The sequence below is a fragment of the Vigna umbellata genome, chromosome 4 (assembly GCF_029865625.1).
Source record: "Vigna umbellata cultivar VRB3 chromosome 4, Vumbellata_1.0, whole genome shotgun sequence".
NCBI classification, from domain to species: domain Eukaryota; kingdom Viridiplantae; phylum Streptophyta; class Magnoliopsida; order Fabales; family Fabaceae; genus Vigna; species Vigna umbellata.
In genome coordinates, this window is record NC_142168.1 from 36996817 (window position 1) to 37017053 (window position 20237).

The window sequence follows — 20237 nt, forward strand, 5'->3', positions numbered from 1 at the left end:
ACTTGGATATCAACACAAAGTATACTCTCATTTAAAATTTAAGATCATACAGAAACAAAATACTCCATATTCAAGATATAAGATCAGAAAAAGCAAAATATAGCATATCCAAGACTCAAGATAATACAAAAGGAAATACTCAAAGTTAGCTCCCCTTACCTCTATTCCAGACTTAGTTTCCTCTTCTCAAACCGTTCTCCGGAAACCTCCAGCATTTCCCCTCTTCAACTAGAATTTACTCCAACTCTCTTCTCTCACAATTTCTCTAGAATTTTGGTGTAAATTTCCAGCCTCCCCCCTTGGCTATTTATAGTAAAAAAATTTACTATTCATTTTTACTATTCATTTTTACTATTCATTTTTTTATTCATTTTACTATTACAAAAATAATTTTTTATTTGCAAATTGGTGAATTCTGATCTCAATGCTACGTGTAACACTTATCCTTTCCAAAAATAATTTTTTTTTTTTTACTATTCACTTTTTACTATTCACAATTTACTATTCACAATTTACTATTCACTAAATTTTTTTTTTATTTTTTATTTTTATTTTTTTATATTTTTTTTTTAAGTATCTAACAAATATTTTCAAGGATCTTACATCCGTTGTGATGGATGGGTCCATCTCACTCTTATAATCTTTCACGGTTTGGGATTGGTTTCGAGCTTTGTTGCAGGTCTGGGTTTCCCTAATTAGGATTAGGATTCCGGTTGAAAAGGTTAAGGTTTTGAACTGGGAAGAACTCTTTTAGGGTTCCGATGCTTGCGTTTTCTGTGTTTCCGGGTTGTTGTCGGAGTTGCGCGAGTGGCGCCGCCTGAGATTGTGCAGCCTGCGAGAGGAGGCAGGGATTTGATGAGGTTGTTCCAGGGGTTGAACCAATCTTGAAGCCCATAATGGGGAGGTTTAAGGCCTCCGGTTGCGGAATAGGATAAGGGGAGAATGTTGCTGATAAGGAACCGAATGGTACCGACAAGGGAGCGAAGCATTTCGAGGGTTTGCTTGTCGACCTCGACGTGGTCGATGGTGGTGGCGCAGACATCGGGGACGAAGTCCATGCACCACCCATGCTCCTCCTCTTGCAGCTTGAACGAACGGGCTTCCACCTGCTGTATCTGAAAAGCAAAATTTAGTAGAACCTGGATTGCAGGATGCGAAATTGTTTTAGGTACACCGATGTGAAATCTCAGCTGAGCTTGAGTTTCTTAATCAACATAATCTTATCTTGGATATGTTGAATAAAGCATTCACACCACGTCAAATTATTGCATAAAAGCAACTTATTAAAATATCATAAGTTTCTATGATATGATATGACTATTTTTCCTTTTAAAGTAAAAAAAGTTTTTTGCTTTCTTTTCAATATAAGTTCTAAAAAAATGAATATTTTTTAACAAAGTTTAACGGTTATTTCCTAAATAAAGGAGTAAAAGAAAGAAACGAGCCAAAATAATGTATTGTGACCTCCACTGGAAATTGACGCATTCGTCAAAATTGTTAACAACATCATTATATATCACATTTTTTAAAGATATATGTGATTGTCATATAACTAGAATAGGTGGTAAAATAATAAAATATTAATGAGAAAGTTTAGAATCTTAGGGATTTCCCACTCATCTTTTACTAAACTTCAACCGACGGCACCAATATGATGAGCCTTTCCGAATGTAGACTCAAGATCAATATCCAATATCTGAATATTCCTGGAAATTCTCAAAACAAAAAATATCAAATTTATTATTGAATTTTTTGCTCTTGGTGCAAAACCTGGTACTGATCCGAAGTAGCGATGTTGAGACCGAGCACGCGTCTGGTTTTATGTGGCTTCATGGGGATGCCGCTCGGCCCCACGGTGGGCGCCAAAATGTTTCGGTGTACATTTGTCCGGTGTGTCTTTATTGCTCCTGGCTGTCTGAGACGCTGTTTGGGACGTTTGCTCTTCTCCAATTGTTGCTCTTCATACTCGCCAAAGGAGGGGAGGTACCTGCAAAGATACTCCGACGCTCAAGTCAGATGTGAATTATGGAGCCTTAACTCTCAAGGAAATGATTATGATACTGCTCTGAAATATTATTCAGGGTCTCTAGAGCATAAAGAGAACGTACCTGGACCTTGGTCCTGTTACTGTATTTATAAGCAAAATAAGAAATAACCACCTTACCTAAAAATGTGGTTAGTGGCTTTATAAATATATTTAAGATAAAATATCTTACTACATAATATACTGAATTAAAACTTAAATAAAATAAAAGTAATAATAATTATAAAAAAATATATAAAAATAATAAATTATTCCAATTTCATTTTATATATGACAAAGAGATAAAAAAACACGTGAATAAATAAGATTATAATTTCAAGAATTTTAATTTTTTTAAAAATCATGACTTTAAAACATGTATAATTTGATAACAAAACACTTAAAATTTATAATCTTAAAATAAGCATAATTTGAAGTGCTACAGCGATAATTTTTTTATTTACAACATATAATTATAATTAATACAAATAATATAAATACTAAATAAAAATATCATATAAAATAAAAAAGCTATATTGTTTTGATATAATAATATATAATAATGTAACAAGTTTTTAATTGAGCACATTAGTTAGGATAATATGATGGTGACTATAAAATAACGATCTCAGATAACTATTATACTTAGAATTATGTGATTGCTAATTACTAATTTGCCACATTAATTAATTTCGTTCGAATATAATTTACCAATTCAAGAAATATGGAAAACCAACAATGTCACTTGATGGTCATAGCAAGAAAGACTTAAAAAAATTTAACTAATCCTAATTAAAAAACAGTACCCTAGTGCGGCGCCTCCTCCTCCTTCCAATCCATGCACCATAACCCAGTGCTCACTCTCCATCTGAGTGAGGCATTTCATCGAACATCATATCGGCACCTCTTTCCCTTCTAAACACCCAAAACGAACTCTCACACTCACGCATTCACTGTCTGTGTGAGGAATTTCGTCGAACATCGACGCGTCGCCACCTTCATTTATCTTCGAAGACTTTGTGAGAGGAATTTATTTTATCAAACATGTCGTCGGCGAAGTGGCGCGCCTTGCAGCATCGCCACCGCTACACCTACACCGCTGTGGTTTTCCCTCCGTCGTTCCTCTCCTCCCTCTCCCTCCTCCTCTCCGACCCTCTTTTCTCCCCCTTCCACTCTTCCCTCCTCCACTTCACTTCTCTCTCCTCCACCCTCTCCCAACTCTCCCACGCCAAAAACCTCGCCTCCACCTTCCTCCACCTCCTCCAATCCCACCCTCCCCCCGAACCTCAAACTCCTCTTAACCTTGCCTGCGAACTCTATCTCCACCTCCTCTTCCTCGAAAACTCCAACCCCCTCCACAAAACCTTCCTTTCTCCCCTCGCCAAAACCACGCCGTTCCGCTCCATCCTCGCCACTTCCTTCGGCACTCTCCTCCATAACAACCATGCCTTCCCGCGCTTCGCCGTCTCTCGCGCCGCGCTCTCTGTCCTCGGCATGCCCAAGCTAGACTACCTCGCCGCAGTAGTGGAAGATTGCGCTGTCCTCGTTGCCTCCGATGCCGTTAATGGCCTAACCGGCGTTGTTTCCGAGACTGAGAGGCCTTCGCCTGTTCTCATGGAACAATGCCAGGAGGCTCTGTCTTGTTTATATTACTTGCTACAGAAGTTTCCTTCCAAGTTTCGCGAAAGTGAGGGTGGTGAGAGCGGTGTTGTCATGGAAGGGATTGTGAGTGTTGTGTTGAGTGTTTTGAGTTCAACTGCGTTTTCGAGGGACTGTCTCGTGGCGGCTGGTGTGGCTCTGTGTGCTGCTTTTCAAGTTTGTGTGAGTAAAGAAGAGCTTGGTTCGGTGTTGATTCGAGGGGTGTTTAATAATAGCTTACAGGGTTTGGATTTGAGTGGTGGTGGTGGTGACATTGGTGAGGTCAGGGATGTGATTGGGAGGATTCCTTGTAAGGGGGATTTGTATTTTGGGATTTCTGGCCTTTCTGTGTTGAGTAGGCTTTGTTTAATTAGAGGGGTTCTCACTGCGGTTTCTAGGGACTTGCTTAATGCTCATTTTAGTGGTGTGGGTGGTATTAAGACTGTCTTGTATGATGGGGTTTTGCCTGAGCTGTGTAGATTCTGTGAGAATCCTGTTGATGGTCACTTCAACTTTCATGCGCTTACGGTGATGCAGATTTGTTTGCAGCAGATTAAGGCGTCGTTGTTGGCGGGTTTAACTGATATGTCCGGGGAGTATGAGCCAATTCCGGAGGAAATGGGGGTGCGGTTGCTTAGGATTATTTGGAATAACTTGGAGGATCCTCTGAGTCAAACAGTGAAGCAGGTGCATCTCATTTTTGACCTGTTTCTCGACATTCAGTCTTCCCTCTGTGAGGGTGGGGAGAGAATAAAGGAGTTTTTGGTGAAGATTGGATCGGATCTTCTTTCGTTGGGGTCTCGGTGTAAGGGGAGATATATTCCATTGGCATTGCTGACGAAGAGATTGGGAGCGAGGAAAATGTTGGAAATGACTCCAGATCTGCTGTTTGAGACAACACAGGCATATATTGATGATGATGTCTGCTGCGCTGCCACATCGTTTCTGAAGTGCTTCCTTGAGTGTTTGCGTGACGAGTTCTGGGAGAGTGATGGTATTGAAGGAGGATACGCTCTCTATAGAGGGCATTGTCTTCCCCCAGTTCTGTATGGGCTAGGTTCTGGATCATCGAAACTTCGCACCAATATAAATACTTATGCCCTGCCAGTTTTACTGGAAGTGGATGTGGACAGTATATTTCCCATGCTTAGTTTCATCTCGGTTGGGCCAAATGGGGATGAGAACAGACTACAATATACAGAACTTGTTTGCTTGGACATGGAAGTGAATCTCGAACAGAGAATTGCTATTCTAGTTTCATTGCTGAAGGTATCTCGGTCACTTGCTTTGGTTGAAGGAGACATTGATTGGGCAGAAGATCCTTCAGTGAATGAAAAGGAGCCTGGGCTGGGAATTGAAAGCCATGCTATTGTTTGCATTAAGGGAATAAATGTTAGGATCCATGTTCAGTGGCTAGTAAATGCATTGACTCATGTGGACGAGTCACTGCGTGTTGATGCTGCTGAGTCTCTTTTCTTAAACCCCAAGACAGCTAGTTTGCCTGCTCATCTAGAGCTCACTCTAATGAAGGAAGCTGTGCCTTTGAATATGAGGTGTTGCTTCTCAGCTTTTCAGATGAAGTGGAGCAGCTTGTTTCGTAAGTTCTTCTCTAGGGTTCGAACAGCCCTGGAGAGACAATTCAAGCAAGGAAACTGGAGCCCTCTCGAGCATGCTAAAGGTAATGAAGTTTATCCTTCTAAAGGGAATGATAAGGAATCAACAATCAAAAGAGCCGATCATCTTTTTCACTTTATGAGGTGGTTGAGTGGCTTCTTATTTTTCTCGTGCTATCCTTCTGCTCCTTACAAGAGGAAAATAATGGCGATGGATCTCATCTTAATTATGATAAATGTTTGGTCTATTAAGTCATCAATTGGTGATGAGTCTAATAGTTCTTTGCCGGGAAGTCAACTTTATCCTTACAACAAGGGGATGACTTCATCTGATTCAACTCTATTGTTAGTTGGGTCAATTGTTGATAGTTGGGACAGGTTGAGAGAAAATTCATTTCACATATTACTCCATTTTCCTAGTCCACTACCTGGAATTTCTAATGAAGACACGCTGAAGAAGCTAATTGCTTCGTCAATGAAATTAGTTTGCAGTCCACGTGTAAGGGAAAGTGATGCTGGAGCTCTATCCTTACGACTTATATTTAAGAAGTACGTGCTGGAGCTAGGTTGGTTGATTGAAGATTCATTAAATGTTGTTCATTTAAGCTCAAAGTCTGAATTGGTAAATGAAGTTAGCCAGTCCAATAAATCCAGAAATCCTGTAATAACGTATTTGAAATCAATGATTGATTGGCTGGATGCTGCTGTAAGAGATGGGGAACAAGATCTTTCTAAAGCATGCAAAAACAGCTTTGTCCATGGTGTATTACTTGCTTTGCGCTATACTTTTGAGGAACTGGATTGGAATTCTGATGTCTTATCATCTAGCATCTTGGAGCTGAGATATTTGTTGGAAAGACTTCTAGATCTTGTTGTTCGGATAACTTCATTGGCACTATGGGTGGTTTCTGCAGATGCTTGGCATTTGCCTGAAGACATGGATGAATTGCTTGATGAGGATAATCTTTTGATGGAGATACCATACGATGAGCATATGCCTTCATCTGAATGTGAAAATAATAATTCAAATCCTTCTCATGATGATGGCCGATCATCAGAACAGATAGTCATGGTTGGTTGCTGGCTTGCCATGAAAGAGGTACCTAATCTGAACAGTGTCTAAGAACTGTTAAAGCATTGAAATATAGTATGATGTTTTCTCTTAAAAGGGGTAAAGTAGAAAGACTAAAGATTTCAGTCTATCATTCATTGTTTCTTCACTTTAATTTTGCACGCCTATAATGTTAGAAACGATACCAATAGAATATAATATAGCGTACTAGTTATTTCAATGGTGAATGGAGTCAGAGTGGTTCAGTACACGTAATGGTATTAGGTCTACATATTTCTTCTCTTTCCTAATGTTTCACCATGTTTTCTTCCTCAGGTGAGCCTTCTTTTGGGGACTATTATACGAAAGGTGCCATTGCCAAGGAATACTTCTTCGGATTTATCTGATTTAGAGGGGCATTCTGTTGACTTTTCATCTGATTCTGTGCTTGACTTGGAACAACTTAAAACAATAGGAAATCACTTTTTAGAAGTCCTCTTAAAGATGAAGCATAATGGTGCAATTGATAAGACGAGGGCTGGGTTCACAGCTCTTTGCAATCGATTACTCTGCTCTAATGACTCAAGGTATGGATTTTTGTTTTTCTGTTTTGTTTCTGTGAAATGAGTATTGGATAATGCATATCAACAGAAAACTTGAGTAGAGAAGGATAAAAAAGAAGAAAGGAATACCCAATACGAAGGCTACAAATGTATTCTGTGTAAATTATGAGATACAATTTGTCAATTACAAAATACAGAGAACTGACCCCTAATTATACTGGAATTTCAGTTATCTATCCTTGATAGGATTATCAGTAACTGATCCCAAAAATGTTATCATAAGATAATAACTGATGGCAGGATGACTGTTTTACTGAAGATTATAGATACAAGATAAACACTTTATTTACACATAATAAAGGCTTAAGAATAGCAAAAATACCCAAAAATAAGACGTGTTCATATATCGGAAACTGTGAGATGTAAAGAACACACTACAGATGGCAAAGAGATTCAGAACAGGGGAATGGAATTATTTGTTGATGAAATCTATTATTTATTTTACCTTTTGACAAAAAAATAACTTTTATTGGAGTGAAAATAGCAGAAGTCCAATTAGGGGGAGGATAGAATACATTTGATAGAATTAGAAAGCATATGACAAAGGACCATGATTAACTATATAATCCTTATCTCATGGAAGTTTACAGGCTATGGGATGCTCTTGATGAAAATTTTTGTCTTTCTCTTGTATAGTCTATTCCAAATAATGCAAGGTACTGAGCTTGAAATTGAATCTTGCAAGTGGACTCGCAATGCTACATATCATGTTTGGTATACTGAGCTTTCTAAAATTAAAATTCTAATTCCAATTGACAATAATTAAAATAAAGCATTCTTGAATAACCTCTACATTTTGAAATTTTTATTTTGGTATTCTTTTTAAAATTAGAATTATAATTCGCAATTAATAGTGACAATTTCAAGCAATTGAAAACTAATGAAATAAAGCATTCACTCTGTAATCCAGACCATATAATTCTAACTACAGACTTAATATGGCGCTTTATATATTTTCGAGGTATTGTGCAATCTGTGTTATACTATGGCGCATTTGATTAGAGTATAACTCTTGTACGGAGGAGATTTCATTGGATCTGCTATTGACTGTTCACTAGGTCTAAAGGGACGGATTTATAGTTGCTGTACTTTCAAATAATGAATGCCTAAAGTAGGAGGCTTCATTGCTTCTTTAGTATCTATGTTTTGCTTATAAACGTTAAAAGCAATTTGGTATTTAAATTCCTATTTTCTTCACATATACCATCGTAAGATAAAACTATGACGTGATAAATGAGTTGTAAAATTTTAGTTACGATCTTGTCACTATCACATGCTCACATACAATGTACTTCATGAAATGAAGATTCTTGGCTGTTATGTTCTCTCGTATACATAATACAAAGAGAAATATGTTTGTTTGATTTAAATAAGGAAGTCTTTGTCATTTTAACTAGGCCATTATATCGGAAATCATATGTTTTTGCCATTTCTTAGATGTATCTTCCTTTTCAGACTTCATAGAATGACAGAGGCTTGGATGGAACAACTTATGCAAAGAACTGTGGCCAAAGGACAAGTAGTGGATGACTTGCTGAGAAGAAGTGCTGGAATACCTGCTGCATTTATTGCTCTGTTCCTTTCAGAGCCAGAAGGCACCCCAAAGAAGCTTCTGCCTCGGGCATTAAGATGGCTTATAGATGTAGGTAATGGGTCCATGCTGAATCAGATTGAAAACAATAGCTTCAATGGTGACCCATGCAAGTCAAATGATTCTGCAAATGGAAATAATTCTACACGGGCAGCTGAAAGAAATGTCAATCTGACGTCGTCAAAGATCAGAGATGAAGGTGTCATTCCTACAGTACATGCATTTAATGTTCTAAGAGCTGCATTCAATGACTCCAACTTGTCTACTGATACATCTGGTTTCTCTGCCGAGGCTTTGATTTTGTCCATTCGTTCTTTCTCTTCACCGTATTGGGAGATTAGAAACAGTGCTTGTCTGGCTTACACTGCCCTGGTTCGTCGCATGATTGGATTCCTTAACGTTCATAAGCGGGAATCAGCACGACGGGCAATAACTGGACTTGAATTTTTTCACAGGTATGAATGTTGGATCTACTTACTTTTAGCTATTTAAAATCATGTCATATGAGAAGAACACGTTCATATTTCAATCCAAGAAATTTTTTGCTAAAATTTGATTTATTGCTTCATGCATGTATCCTGGAAGTTTTTACGATCTTCTAATATTGGTGCTGCTTGCAATACTCATGAATTATGTTAGGGTAGATGCCTTGCAATTATAGTTTTTAATCGTGTGCTCTATTGGTATGGCCTCACGCCACTATTCATCAGGGGACGCTCTGTTGAAAGAGGGAAAATCCCCCTGTTACTTGTTTTATGAGACACTGGTCCTTTTTTTTGATATTTCAGTCTTCGAGAGATAGGGTTTCTGTTACGAGACCCACTCTGTGGCCATTTGAAGTTAAGAATGAACATGAGATCAAACAACTTTTCTAGTGACTAAAGGCTGTTCTTTCTATTCTCCAAGTTTTTTTTACCTTTACAATACACAAAGACGAGTTTGCATTGACCTTGACACCAAATACTGTTTAAAGTTTCATTTAATTGATTATTATTATTCCTTATACATATTTCTGGCAACAGGACAACTCTTTTAAGCTTTAAGTTCAATTTCTAGTAATTCTAGTGAGTTCAATTTCAGGGTACTACTCGGTTAGATTATCTGTATTATAAACTTTTTAAATTATTCATAATACATGTTAGGTCTGCAGTTATGCTACCACAGTTGAAATATGACACTGATTTTTTCATATATATGTAGACTTATTTTTACTTTGTTAAGCGCGTACAGAAGTTTGTTTATTCATATTATATACATGCATAGAAAGTATATTAAATTAAGAAGGTATTGAGATTGAATCCACAAAAGGAAGAGTAAAAGGTAGACAAGTAGATGAAATTTAATCACTTTTTATTCCTTCAAAGTCTTATGATCAAACATGTATTGTAAGTAAATTCTCTTTTTTTTTACATTAGGATGGAATTAATGAATTTGTTAAAAAGCTGTAGGTTAAAATACGTTCCGGTCCTGATAATTTTGATGATAATTCAGGCATTGATCTGAATTTTGGAGGTAAGGGATCTGAGAATAAACTCCAAGGAAGTATAAGAACTTTCTATAGAAAGGCGATGATTACTATTTAAGACTAATAAGCTGGATCTTAATCTTTTTATGATAAATGCTAGATTATAAAACTATTCTCGGGCTTCCACTTTGTAGCCGAAGCTTTTGATAGAGTTGATCTTTGGCTATAATCATCACATTGATAATAACATGCTTGCTGATAAAGTGGGCACAGGCTTAATGAATTTCTAAGATTGGAACATCTCCCATGTTGGAGGAGGTATATATATATCTGGCATAATCATAAATTTGTTATTATATTGCCTTTTTTCTGAATGTTGATAAGTTCTCTGGTTTCTGGCATTGCTTTAATCTGCATAGTGTATGTTGATAAGTATAGATATGATCGGATGATTTTTGAAAATGGTTCACTTGGCATTTGTCCATTGTTGTACTGTAGATGGAATGTGGTAGCAGTTGTGGCCGTCCTTTCTGTGTTCATATCACTCCACACTGTCCACTAATGATGTATGCAGCCCATGGGCTCGCTGTCCAAATCCTAACGTCATATATACCATTACTAGTTCTGGATATCACTGTCTGTTATGAGTGTGTATGTTCAGAGGTGGTGTGAACAGTTACTGATGACTTTTTTTTGGACCTAGGTATCCGTCATTGCATTCATTTCTGTTTAATGAACTGGAAGTTGCCACAGAGTTTTTGGGTTGTGCATCTTCAGAAGATTTAGAGTCCATCCGTGGAAATAATTTGCATCCGAGCTTGTATCCAATTCTGATTCTCTTATCAAGGCTCAAGCCTTCATCAATTGCTGGTGAGACAGGAGATGAGCTAGACCCTTTCCTTTTCATGCCTTGGATTAGAAGGTGCTCAACCCAAAGCAATTTACGAGTTCGTGTTCTTGCATCCAGAGCTCTAACAAGTATAGTATCAAATGAGAAATTGCCTGCAGTCCTTCACAATATTATATCCGAGTTGCCCTCTGTAGATAAACTGATCAAATCAACTAGTTTTCCAATTTCTTTCAACTTCATTCATGGAATTCTCTTGCAGTTGAGCGCTTTACTGGATATAAATTTTAGGAATCTCGCTGATAACTCGAGGAAAGATCATATCATTGGTGAGTTGATTCAAAATCTTCTACTACGGTCATGGATTGCAAGGCCCACTCATTGTCCGTGCCCTATCCTTAATGAAACATTCTTAAGAGTTCTGGATCAAATGCTCAATATGGCAAGAACATGCCAGATCTCAAAACATTTCCGTTCCATTTCCAAGCTGCTATTGGAGCTGTCAACAGAATGCTTAGATTTAGAATCACATAGCCTGTCATATTATGATCCAACCATTGCCAAACTTCGTGAGCAAGCAGCCATTTCATATTTTGGATGTTTTTTTCATGCACCTATGGATGAGGAAGAGACAATCAATATGAGACTAAGGCATTCTCTTCCCAATTCAGAATCATTTCCTGAAGATGAAATGGAAAATACATCTTTTGGTCTTTTGGATAGGTTGATTTGCTGCTTGTCAGACTCATTATATGAAGTTCGGCTTGCAACACTGAAGTGGTTGCTGAAGTTCCTGAAAGCATCGGAGCCTTCTGGCAAGGTCTATGATCTATTCCGTAATGACATCACGGCTGTTCAACTCTGGGTAAAAACTAACCTTCATGGAACCTTGGTGAACATTTTGGCATCAGAGAAGCACCACAGATGTACAAATTACATTCTGAAGATCCTTGTAGCTTGGAATTTGCTGCAGTTTGGAAAGTTGGGTCAAGAGAAGTGCACCGGTACAGGTTATGTTGGTGAAATGGACTTTGATTCCGTATTGAAATTTTGGAATGAATTAGTTTTCTTGTACAAGCAAGCAAGACATGCAAAGACCCAAGAGACCCTTGTTCGCTGTCTGGGAGTATGCATCAAGAGAATTACAATGTTGTTTGCAAGTTCTATTATACCAAATGACGGAATAGATTTTTCAGTATGTGGTGAAATTCATGAGGAGGAAATGGTAGTTTGTTTGTTTGATTGCATTGTTTTTTTCTGTAACATGATTAAACAATGTAGTTCATCATCTGAGCCGGCGAGTATGCGCTATGCAGCAGCTGAATCTTTGATAGCATCTGGTTTGCTTGAGCAGGCTGGGCTCCTTGGCTCATTTGTTTTAAATAACCAGATTCCCTTGGGCACTTCATCTTGTTTTGTGAAAAATGAAGCTATGAACTCGTATGCTCATCAGGTACTAGAGGTGTGGCTCACATGCATTAAGCTTTTGGAAGATGAAGATGATTCTGTTAGATTGAGGCTTTCCTCAGATGTTCAGAAGTGTTTTACTAAAGAAAAAAGTAGGAGCAACCACCCTCCTGGATTGGTTCCAATCCAAGTAGATAGAGTGATAAGACTCTGTTTTGACCACCTCTCTTCCATTTTTGGCCACTGGATTGATTATTTCGATTATCTTTGTCAATGGGTATTACGTGCTGAAAACTGTGTAGCACCCGAAGGAGATCTTGTGAGACGGGTATTCGACAAGGAGATTGACAATCATTATGAAGAGAAGCTGTTGATCAGTCAAATTTGTTGCTCCAACATGGAAAAACTACCTATTTTGAAGTCCTGGGCTGAAAGAGATGAATTCAGGAGCTATTTACATGAATGGAGAGCTAGATTTTCCCATCAACTAGTGTCATATGCTCAAGACCATATTGTGAAACAGGAAGGGAATGATTGGATAGGAGGCGTGGGTAACCATAAAGATGCATTTTTACCCTTATATGCAAATTTACTCGGTTTCTATGCTATTTCTAACTGCATTTTCCTTGTATGTAATGATGCCAAACTACTACTATCTGATATAGTTGTTCTTGGAAGAGCCATCAATCCATTTCTTAGAAACCCTTTGATTTCTAACCTATTTAAGTTAGTTGTAGAATCACATGAGAAAGTGGCCGGTGATGTTGCTGAAGGCTTGTTTCCTCAGATCGAAAATTGCTCTATCTGGGATAGTTTTAACCCTTATTTTCTTCTTTATTAGGATTTGTATACTGGGTGTCGATTCTCATAAAAGTCCTTTATGGGGAGCTTTTACCAAATTTTGAAACTTCCATACAATTTCCCCAGTTTGTGTATACAATTTTGTAATTGGAATGTAATTTGTTAACAGATTTTGTTTGACAAGCTCATTTCTTCCCAGGCCGATAACTATTTTCCATAATTTATTACTGTTTTGGCCAAAATATATATAATAAAAGATATTTGTTTTTCTTTAATGTCCGTTGCATCAATTATTTTATTTTACCAAAATATTCTTAATTAAAGTATTGATTGTAGTGGAAAATAAACAGAAATCAAATAAGTCTTAATGACATTTATTTATGAACTTTAGAACAATTTTATTACTATATATTAAGTCAATCAGTTACTTTAATTACAATAAAGTGAGTAATGAAATCTAAGATCTAGTAAATACACGAGATCAATTAGAACCACACTTACAACACAACACGATTTCTTCTACGTCAGTTTTGTATTACACAAATGTCAAGCATTTGGCAAATACTTATATGTCACAAAAAGGATAAACCTATAAAAACCTCAACAAAATCTTAACTTGCGGCATAACGAAATTAGTCAAGAATATATGTATGTTTCCTTCGAACGGTAATTATGATTGACCTATTTATCCACAGTAAAGTTGAACAAATCAGAATTTCTCGACTCCATTTTCACACCTCATGATTTGGTGAACTTGAAAATCCGTAAATCTGTTATAAATAAATCTCTTCTATTTCAACTCCATCTCAGAGCAATACTTACCGTTAACTTCAATGTTCCGATACTCCGGTAAAATGGATTGTTACCGAAATGAAGTGTGACAAACGGGTAACTTTTCATATTCATTTCAGAAAATTCCTATATGATCAGAACTTATAGGGTACTTATCCCGCAGAAAATAAACCTTAAAGATCCATCCCCAACAGAAGAGAGAATATTAGAACTACCTTAGGGTCATGACAATTTAGCTAGCTACTTTCTTTGACTTATCAAGCTGTAAAAAATCCTGATGACGATTCCTGAAGAAAAAGAAAAAAACCTTGTAGTCAGGTAACACCGATCATGGGATAGATACATAGATGACAGAAAAAAAGAACGATAGAGCATATAAAAAACAATGGATTTTGAACGCATTGAATTATAAAACGTAGAGCTGGAGAAGAAACAAAGCTAGCATAAGAAACAGCTCCAATACATTCATAGATAAATCATTAGCTGCAGACTTCAACCGTGAATTATTTCTTAATCCATGGACCCTTTTGATTTCCTATCATAGAAATAAAAGTTCAGCCTTCAATTGTATCACCAGTACAACTACACAAATTAACTATAGTGTTAGTAATATACTTTAGCACATTCTTCAATATTGATTCATTCTTCAAAATGTTATCACTTCAAAAAGTGATTGATTTGCATGATTAACTAGTTTGACCTTCTAGAAAATAAACTATGATATAGCATGTAGTAAGCATCTCTCCCTCCAGGATGTTGATCCCCTCCCACCAAACAACCAGTCACCAACAAATTCGAAAGGTAAAAAATATAGAAAACATAGTACCAGAAAATAATTTGAACTTACAAGTTTTTCATACTCAAAATGAAGTTGTACTTTTCTTTTGGAATGTAAAATTTGTTGTATGACATTTGTTCCCTAAAATAAATTTTCTTTTGCTTTTCGTCCACGCTATTTTATTTTAATCCTTCTAATATATTTACTTTTCGTTTCGGTCCATAATCATTTGGAGTTAGACCCTTTTAATAATTAACCGTAACATTTTACCCCCTCTGATAATGTTTTCAACAATCATAATTTGTGTGCCACAATGATGAGCCACCAAAATCTCACAAGATATCATCACAGCCAGCCTTTCCCTTAGATAAAGAAGCCATATGCTTAGATAGTAAAACAGAAGAAGTTTGCAGCAAAAGAATAGATCTTTGAATTCAAATTTAGTGAAATTAAACAAACACTTGGATAAAGATGGTAGACAGATAGATCCAGGGATTCTTACTTATATAATTTTGTAAGTGATTGTGGCCTTGAATAGTTCATTCCCCGTTTTACAGTTTGTAATTGAACTGCACTCCCTGTTTCTAGTTGCCTTTCAATTTTTTCAGTTTTTTGTGTCCCTTTATTCCTTGGTTCAGGTTTCCAGTTAGCTTTGACAAGAGATTCACCCAGTAAGTGAGCAACTTCTGAAACCATTGCCTCTACTTTCTTCGCATAAGGAAATGTCTTCTCGTCAAATTGGTTCGACAACCACAAATACATAGATAATACTTGATGCCTAGTCTCAAGGTCTAGGAGTTCAGCATCATTTCGAGCAGAACTTTTTGGCATGCCCATAGCTACATTTACAGGGAGCTTCTGACCAAGCGATGTTGCATATCTAAGTAAATGGTGCATAGCTTTTGGTTCTCTAACATTGACAGGAGCAAAACAAAACTGAAAACGATCTTCTAGAGATAATCCCTGAACCCTCTCTAACATATTAGCAATCTTCTTGATGTGACCATGTTGACACAAGAAGTATGACCCGTCCAAACGGCAACTTTCACCAAATTTTTCTAATATCTGGCTGAATGTCAAATCCGGAAGTTGCCCAGCAAACAATTCAATCTGTTCATAATATGGAAACAGGCCTACCTTTTTCACATTATCAAAAGGTTGCTTCAAACACTCAATTAAGTAGTCCAAATCATCTAAATGCAAGGTTGTGGCAAGTCCATCAGGATATAGGCATCCTCTCCGGCCAGCTCTTCCTGCAATTTGCTTAACTTGCGATGCTGGAACAGGAACCATTTTGTCACCATTGTACTTTGAAAGGCTATTAAAAATCACCCTTCTGATGTTAAGGTTCAGGCCCATTCCCACTGCATCACTGGCCACCAGAACATCATATTCATTACTTTGGTCGTTGAACAAACTAGCCTGCTGTCTACGAGTTTCAGGTGGTAGAGCACCGTATATCACACAACAACGGTGTTTAGTCTGCGTCTCAATTGCCAACTTAACCTCAAATATCTCTCTTCTAGAGAATGCAACTACACAATCCCCAGACCGAATATTTTCGAGATTTCCTAGCAGTGTCTTAGCTTCAACCACCAATGGTTTGAACCTCTCATAATTCTGTTCATACAACTCATCCCCAGTGTCTTGACAGATCTTCTTGACAATATCCACAACACTAGGATCACCACACAAATGTATCTCATCAGCCTTCAACCCAAGGAGAGCCCTTGTCCATGCATATCCCCTATTAGGATCTGCCATCATCTGAATCTCATCAATAACTGCCACATCATACAATTCCTGTGTCGATGCCATTTCCACAGTACATGCAATATGATCTGAAAACGGTACACGCTTGTTTTCCTGCCCAGTCAACAGGCTGCAATAGATCCCCTTTGCATTAACCTTGTCAAAAACTTCCATAGCCAACAACCTAAGTGGACTACAATAAATCCCTTTCTTCGCCTCCATAAACCGCTGCAAAGCATTATACGTCTTGCCGCTATTCGTCGGCCCACAATGATAAATAATCTTCCTTTTCATCGCTCGTGCGAATGGAAACCAAGTGTGTGGCTTGGTGAGGTCAGCCGACTCAACCATATTCCTGAACCTCTTTATCTCATCAGGAAAATTCTCCAAACAAAACTCCACAAATATGGGAAACAAAAAACTCACCGCCTCATGGCTCGGCCCAAGATACACCAAGTACTTGGCAACATCAGCAGGGCAGTTCTTCATGAGAAACCTCTGGAACTTGTGTACTGCTGTGGGAAAAAATGACAAACCAATATAAATGGCAAGGGCCTGATTGGATGCCCAACCTGATTTGGCAAACCAAAGGCACACTTCTCGCAGCACCTCTACCTCTGACCTATCCAGACTTGCACCCCGTTTCCCAGTGCACATTTCGCCGTACAACTCGACGGGATCACGTGATGCCATGTGAACAAATTCATCACTCTTCTTCCCTAACTCATCGCCATTATCACTACCACTACTAATACTACTACATTCTTTCAAAGAATCAACAATCTCTAAATTGCATTCATTACTACCATCATTTGCAACAAGCCCATATTCAGAAAAACCATGAATACTACTACTAGCCTCATTTCCAAGCTCAAAATCAATGTTCTTACCACAATCTGCGTCGAACTCAGATATCGGCGTCTCGCCGCCGCCGCCGCCGCCGCCCTCCTCATCCCCGTATGCGGAAAAAGGTCTTGCGAGGCGGAATCTTTCGCCGGTAAGTCTCGAACTTTGAGAGAATCTCGGGCGAAGGAGCGGGTTTGAGAAACGGGTCAAAATTGGGGAAAGCGGGTTCTGAAAAGTGTGGAAATGGGAGTGGTTGAAGAGAAGAGCTTGAAGCTTTGAGAGGGTTCTCTTGCGTGTGCACAAGTGGAAGAGGCCTCTAGCCATTGGAATAGGTTCAACAAAGAGAACGAAAGAGAACACAAGGGTTTTTATTTTGTTCTAGCAATGGTGGATATTAGAGGAAAAGAGAAAGGGTTGGATGAATTTAATATTTGACAATTACGGCGTGGAAGTGTGTTTTGTGAGAATGAACGGGAGGAAAATTAGGGAAGGGTCTGGTTAGGGATTTAGATTCGGAATGGTATAAAGGTTTATTGCAAAGGACGGTTGTGAGTTTTTTTGTATTTTTTTATCATAAAAAATTTAATATCACAAGTTCAAATTTTTTACTTTAAAGAAAAAAAAAACAGGTTACCCTGTGTTAGTTTCAAAGGAGGGTACTCTAGAAGGGAATCTGTAAAGACATATTGGAGTGGGTATTAATAAAGATTATGATTTCGTTAATAAGAGAAGAGACACCTGGAAGAGCCATTGACGCTGGAGCGAAAAGAGAACCGGTAAGGAAGCCCTAGAAGGCTAATCGAAGGAGATGGGAGGAGGGATGGCGGCAGCGGGAAGGAAGAGGGCAGCGGACGGTGGTGCTGACGGAGAAAGGATGAAGACAGCATTTCACATAGTTAACTAGTTAATTGCCCTAATATTATTACGGTTCAGTTCTTTTAACCTTAACTATAAAATAATTTAATGAGTTTTTAGTAAAAATAGTTTAATTTTTTTTAAGTATAATATAATAAGTTAACTGTAGTTTAAGTTCAGTTTGGTGAACTATGACCAGCCCTGATGCTTCTTGATTTCTTTCTTCTTGTGGGAGCAGCATCCTGCCTTTTTCAGATTCAAGACGGGTGTTCCTTCCACTGCTGGATAAACCTTCAAGCTTTCCATTCTTGCTTTCACTTTTGATATCTTTTTCTCGAAAGAGTTGCTCATCATTTGCATTGGGTTAGGTTTTCTCAAACTTATGATCTCTGCATGTTTGTTGATATGCCCATAAGAAAGTGATCCCGTGTGCATATGATACTTCTATGTTTTTTAACTAACAACGTTCTCTATAATAATGCTAATTAAGGAATAACATTCTACTTAAATTTTCATAACCAGAACATCATAACATGCTAATTATGATCTCTACATGTTTGTCGATGTATTATCTGAATTTGTGATGGGGTTTTTCAGGATGTTGCTGAGGATTTAGGGGTCTACATTGTATCATTTGACAGACCAGGGTATGGGGAGAGTGATCCTCATCCAAGCCAAACTGTGAAGAGCCTGGCACTAGATATAGAAGAACTTGCTGATAAATTGGGACTAGGATCCACATTCTACATAATAGGTTTCTCTCTTGGGGGTCAGGTTGTTTGGAGGTGCCTTAAGTACATCCCTCACAGGTATGATGTATTCAGGTTTGAGGTAACTCTGTTGGCCTCAAACAGAACATTCTTTGGTTTTTTTTTCTTTTGTTGGCATGTAAATGTTTGTCCCTTTGGTTGAACTTGCATTTTAGTTCTTTCAGTGATATAAGATCTTTGTTACTCTGCACTTATTATGCAGAATCTGTTGGTCCAGGCGGTCAAAACAAACTTTGAATGAATATTAATGTTAACTTCACGAGTGTAAAATGCTGAGGTTTGGGAAATTGGTGGGGTGATTATGCTTGTCTATGACATCAAGATGAGTGGGGCAACTGTACTTGTCATACCAAATTATGCAATACTTAAGACTCTCATTTCTGTGTAAGTATGCAGTACTTAAAGAATTGTCTGCAAAAACTACACGAGGACATCAAATTTCTTGAAATAAGTTATATGAATCTATGAGCCACTTTCTTTATCTGTATTCTTTAAAATTTCAATGGTGCAGGTTGGCAGGTGCAGTGCTGATTGCCCCAGTGCTGAACTACTGATGGACTGGTTCTCATCTGGTGTGGCTTGTAATTTGTAGATTGAAATGGTTCTATCATGGCTTCCTGTGTAGAGTCTCATGCGATTCAGGTGCGTTTCCAACCCTATTTTGTGAAATTGTACCTTAAAAGGTCCTTTGAAAACTCACAAATCCTCTACGTCGAGGATCTGTGTGATGAAGTCATCGATACGTTGTCAGGGGAAGAATTCATTTGGCTCGCACCATTATATTTTGTTATCTGTTGGCATGAAAGAAGCAGATCGGTAATTAATCGTTAGTTTCTGTTATATTAGTAAGTAATCGTATAGTTAGATCTATTATTTAGAAATATAGTGTCATGTTTAGGAGATTGCCTACAACTTCAGACAGGCAGGTGTAGAATCTGTGTTCTTTTGTTGTCGTTAGATTATAAAGTCTATCGTCTGTTATAATTGGTATCAGAACTTCTTCATATAACTGATTCAGAATTTTATTGAATGTTTTAACGCATCTGTGAGAAAAAAAAAACAGTAGCAACGGTAAATGTGAGATAAACAATCCTTTGCATAGAAAAGAAGAAGAAACAGGGGAGATTCAAACACCAGCAAATATTTAGAACCTGCAATTTCTATATTTGATGAGTTCGATGGGCACTGTTACATTTCCTTTGTCGTTCTTGTATGTCTATTCATCCATGTCAAAACTCATACATGATACATTATCGTTTCTATTGCCACATTTAATCATATACATTTTTATATATATTAAGTGCAGGATTTCGATGTAGTTATGTATCATTTGATGTCATCATTAAAATCCCTTTATCGCACTGATAACTATAATGTGTTATTCA

General features: G+C 37.6%; 2 protein-coding genes and 1 long non-coding RNA gene across 4 annotated transcripts; 2 read left to right on the forward strand and 1 right to left on the reverse strand.

Annotated features, from left to right (window-relative positions):
• The first annotated feature begins 2774 nt into the window (after nucleotides 1–2774).
• Nucleotides 2775–13334, forward strand: LOC124822667 (thyroid adenoma-associated-like protein). The gene is made up of 4 exons (XM_047294697.2): nucleotides 2775–6373; nucleotides 6662–6912; nucleotides 8404–8994; nucleotides 10708–13334. The coding sequence occupies exons 1-4, from the start codon at nucleotides 3068–3070 to the stop codon at nucleotides 13097–13099; spliced, it is 6540 nt and encodes a 2179-aa protein (XP_047150653.1). The 5' UTR covers nucleotides 2775–3067; the 3' UTR covers nucleotides 13100–13334.
• A 188-nt stretch (nucleotides 13335–13522) lies between these two features.
• Nucleotides 13523–17551, reverse strand: LOC124822691 (ATP-dependent RNA helicase). The gene is made up of 2 exons (XM_047294725.2): nucleotides 15132–17551; nucleotides 13523–14138 (listed from the first exon to the last, which is right to left on the reverse strand). Exons 1-2 carry the CDS (start codon nucleotides 17549–17551, stop codon nucleotides 14084–14086), a joined length of 2475 nt encoding a protein of 824 aa, XP_047150681.1. The 3' UTR covers nucleotides 13523–14083.
• A 753-nt stretch (nucleotides 17552–18304) lies between these two features.
• Nucleotides 18305–19882, forward strand: LOC124822630 (uncharacterized). 2 transcript variants are annotated; one of them, XR_007027585.2, is made up of 4 exons: nucleotides 18305–18445; nucleotides 18680–18891; nucleotides 19055–19236; nucleotides 19364–19882. It is a non-coding gene; the product is annotated as an uncharacterized LOC124822630 (long non-coding RNA). The 2 variants fall into 2 exon arrangements; XR_015786086.1 differs by lacking the exon at nucleotides 19055–19236.
• Nucleotides 19883–20237: the final 355 nt, after the last annotated feature.

Coding starts and splice junctions, on each gene's coding strand:
- LOC124822667 (XM_047294697.2), top strand. CDS start 3,068: ATGTCGTCGGCGAAGTGGCGCGCCTTGCAGCATCGCCACCGCTACACC. Junction 6,913..8,403: donor CTCTGCTCTAATGACTCAAG/GTATGGATTTTT, acceptor CTTCCTTTTCAG/ACTTCATAGAATGACAGAGG. Junction 8,995..10,707: donor GGACTTGAATTTTTTCACAG/GTATGAATGTTG, acceptor TTTTGGACCTAG/GTATCCGTCATTGCATTCAT.
- LOC124822691 (XM_047294725.2), bottom strand. CDS start 17,551: ATGGCTAGAGGCCTCTTCCACTTGTGCACACGCAAGAGAACCCTCTCA. Junction 14,139..15,131: donor TCACTTACAAAATTATATAA/GTAAGAATCCCT, acceptor CTTTTTCTTCAG/GAATCGTCATCAGGATTTTT.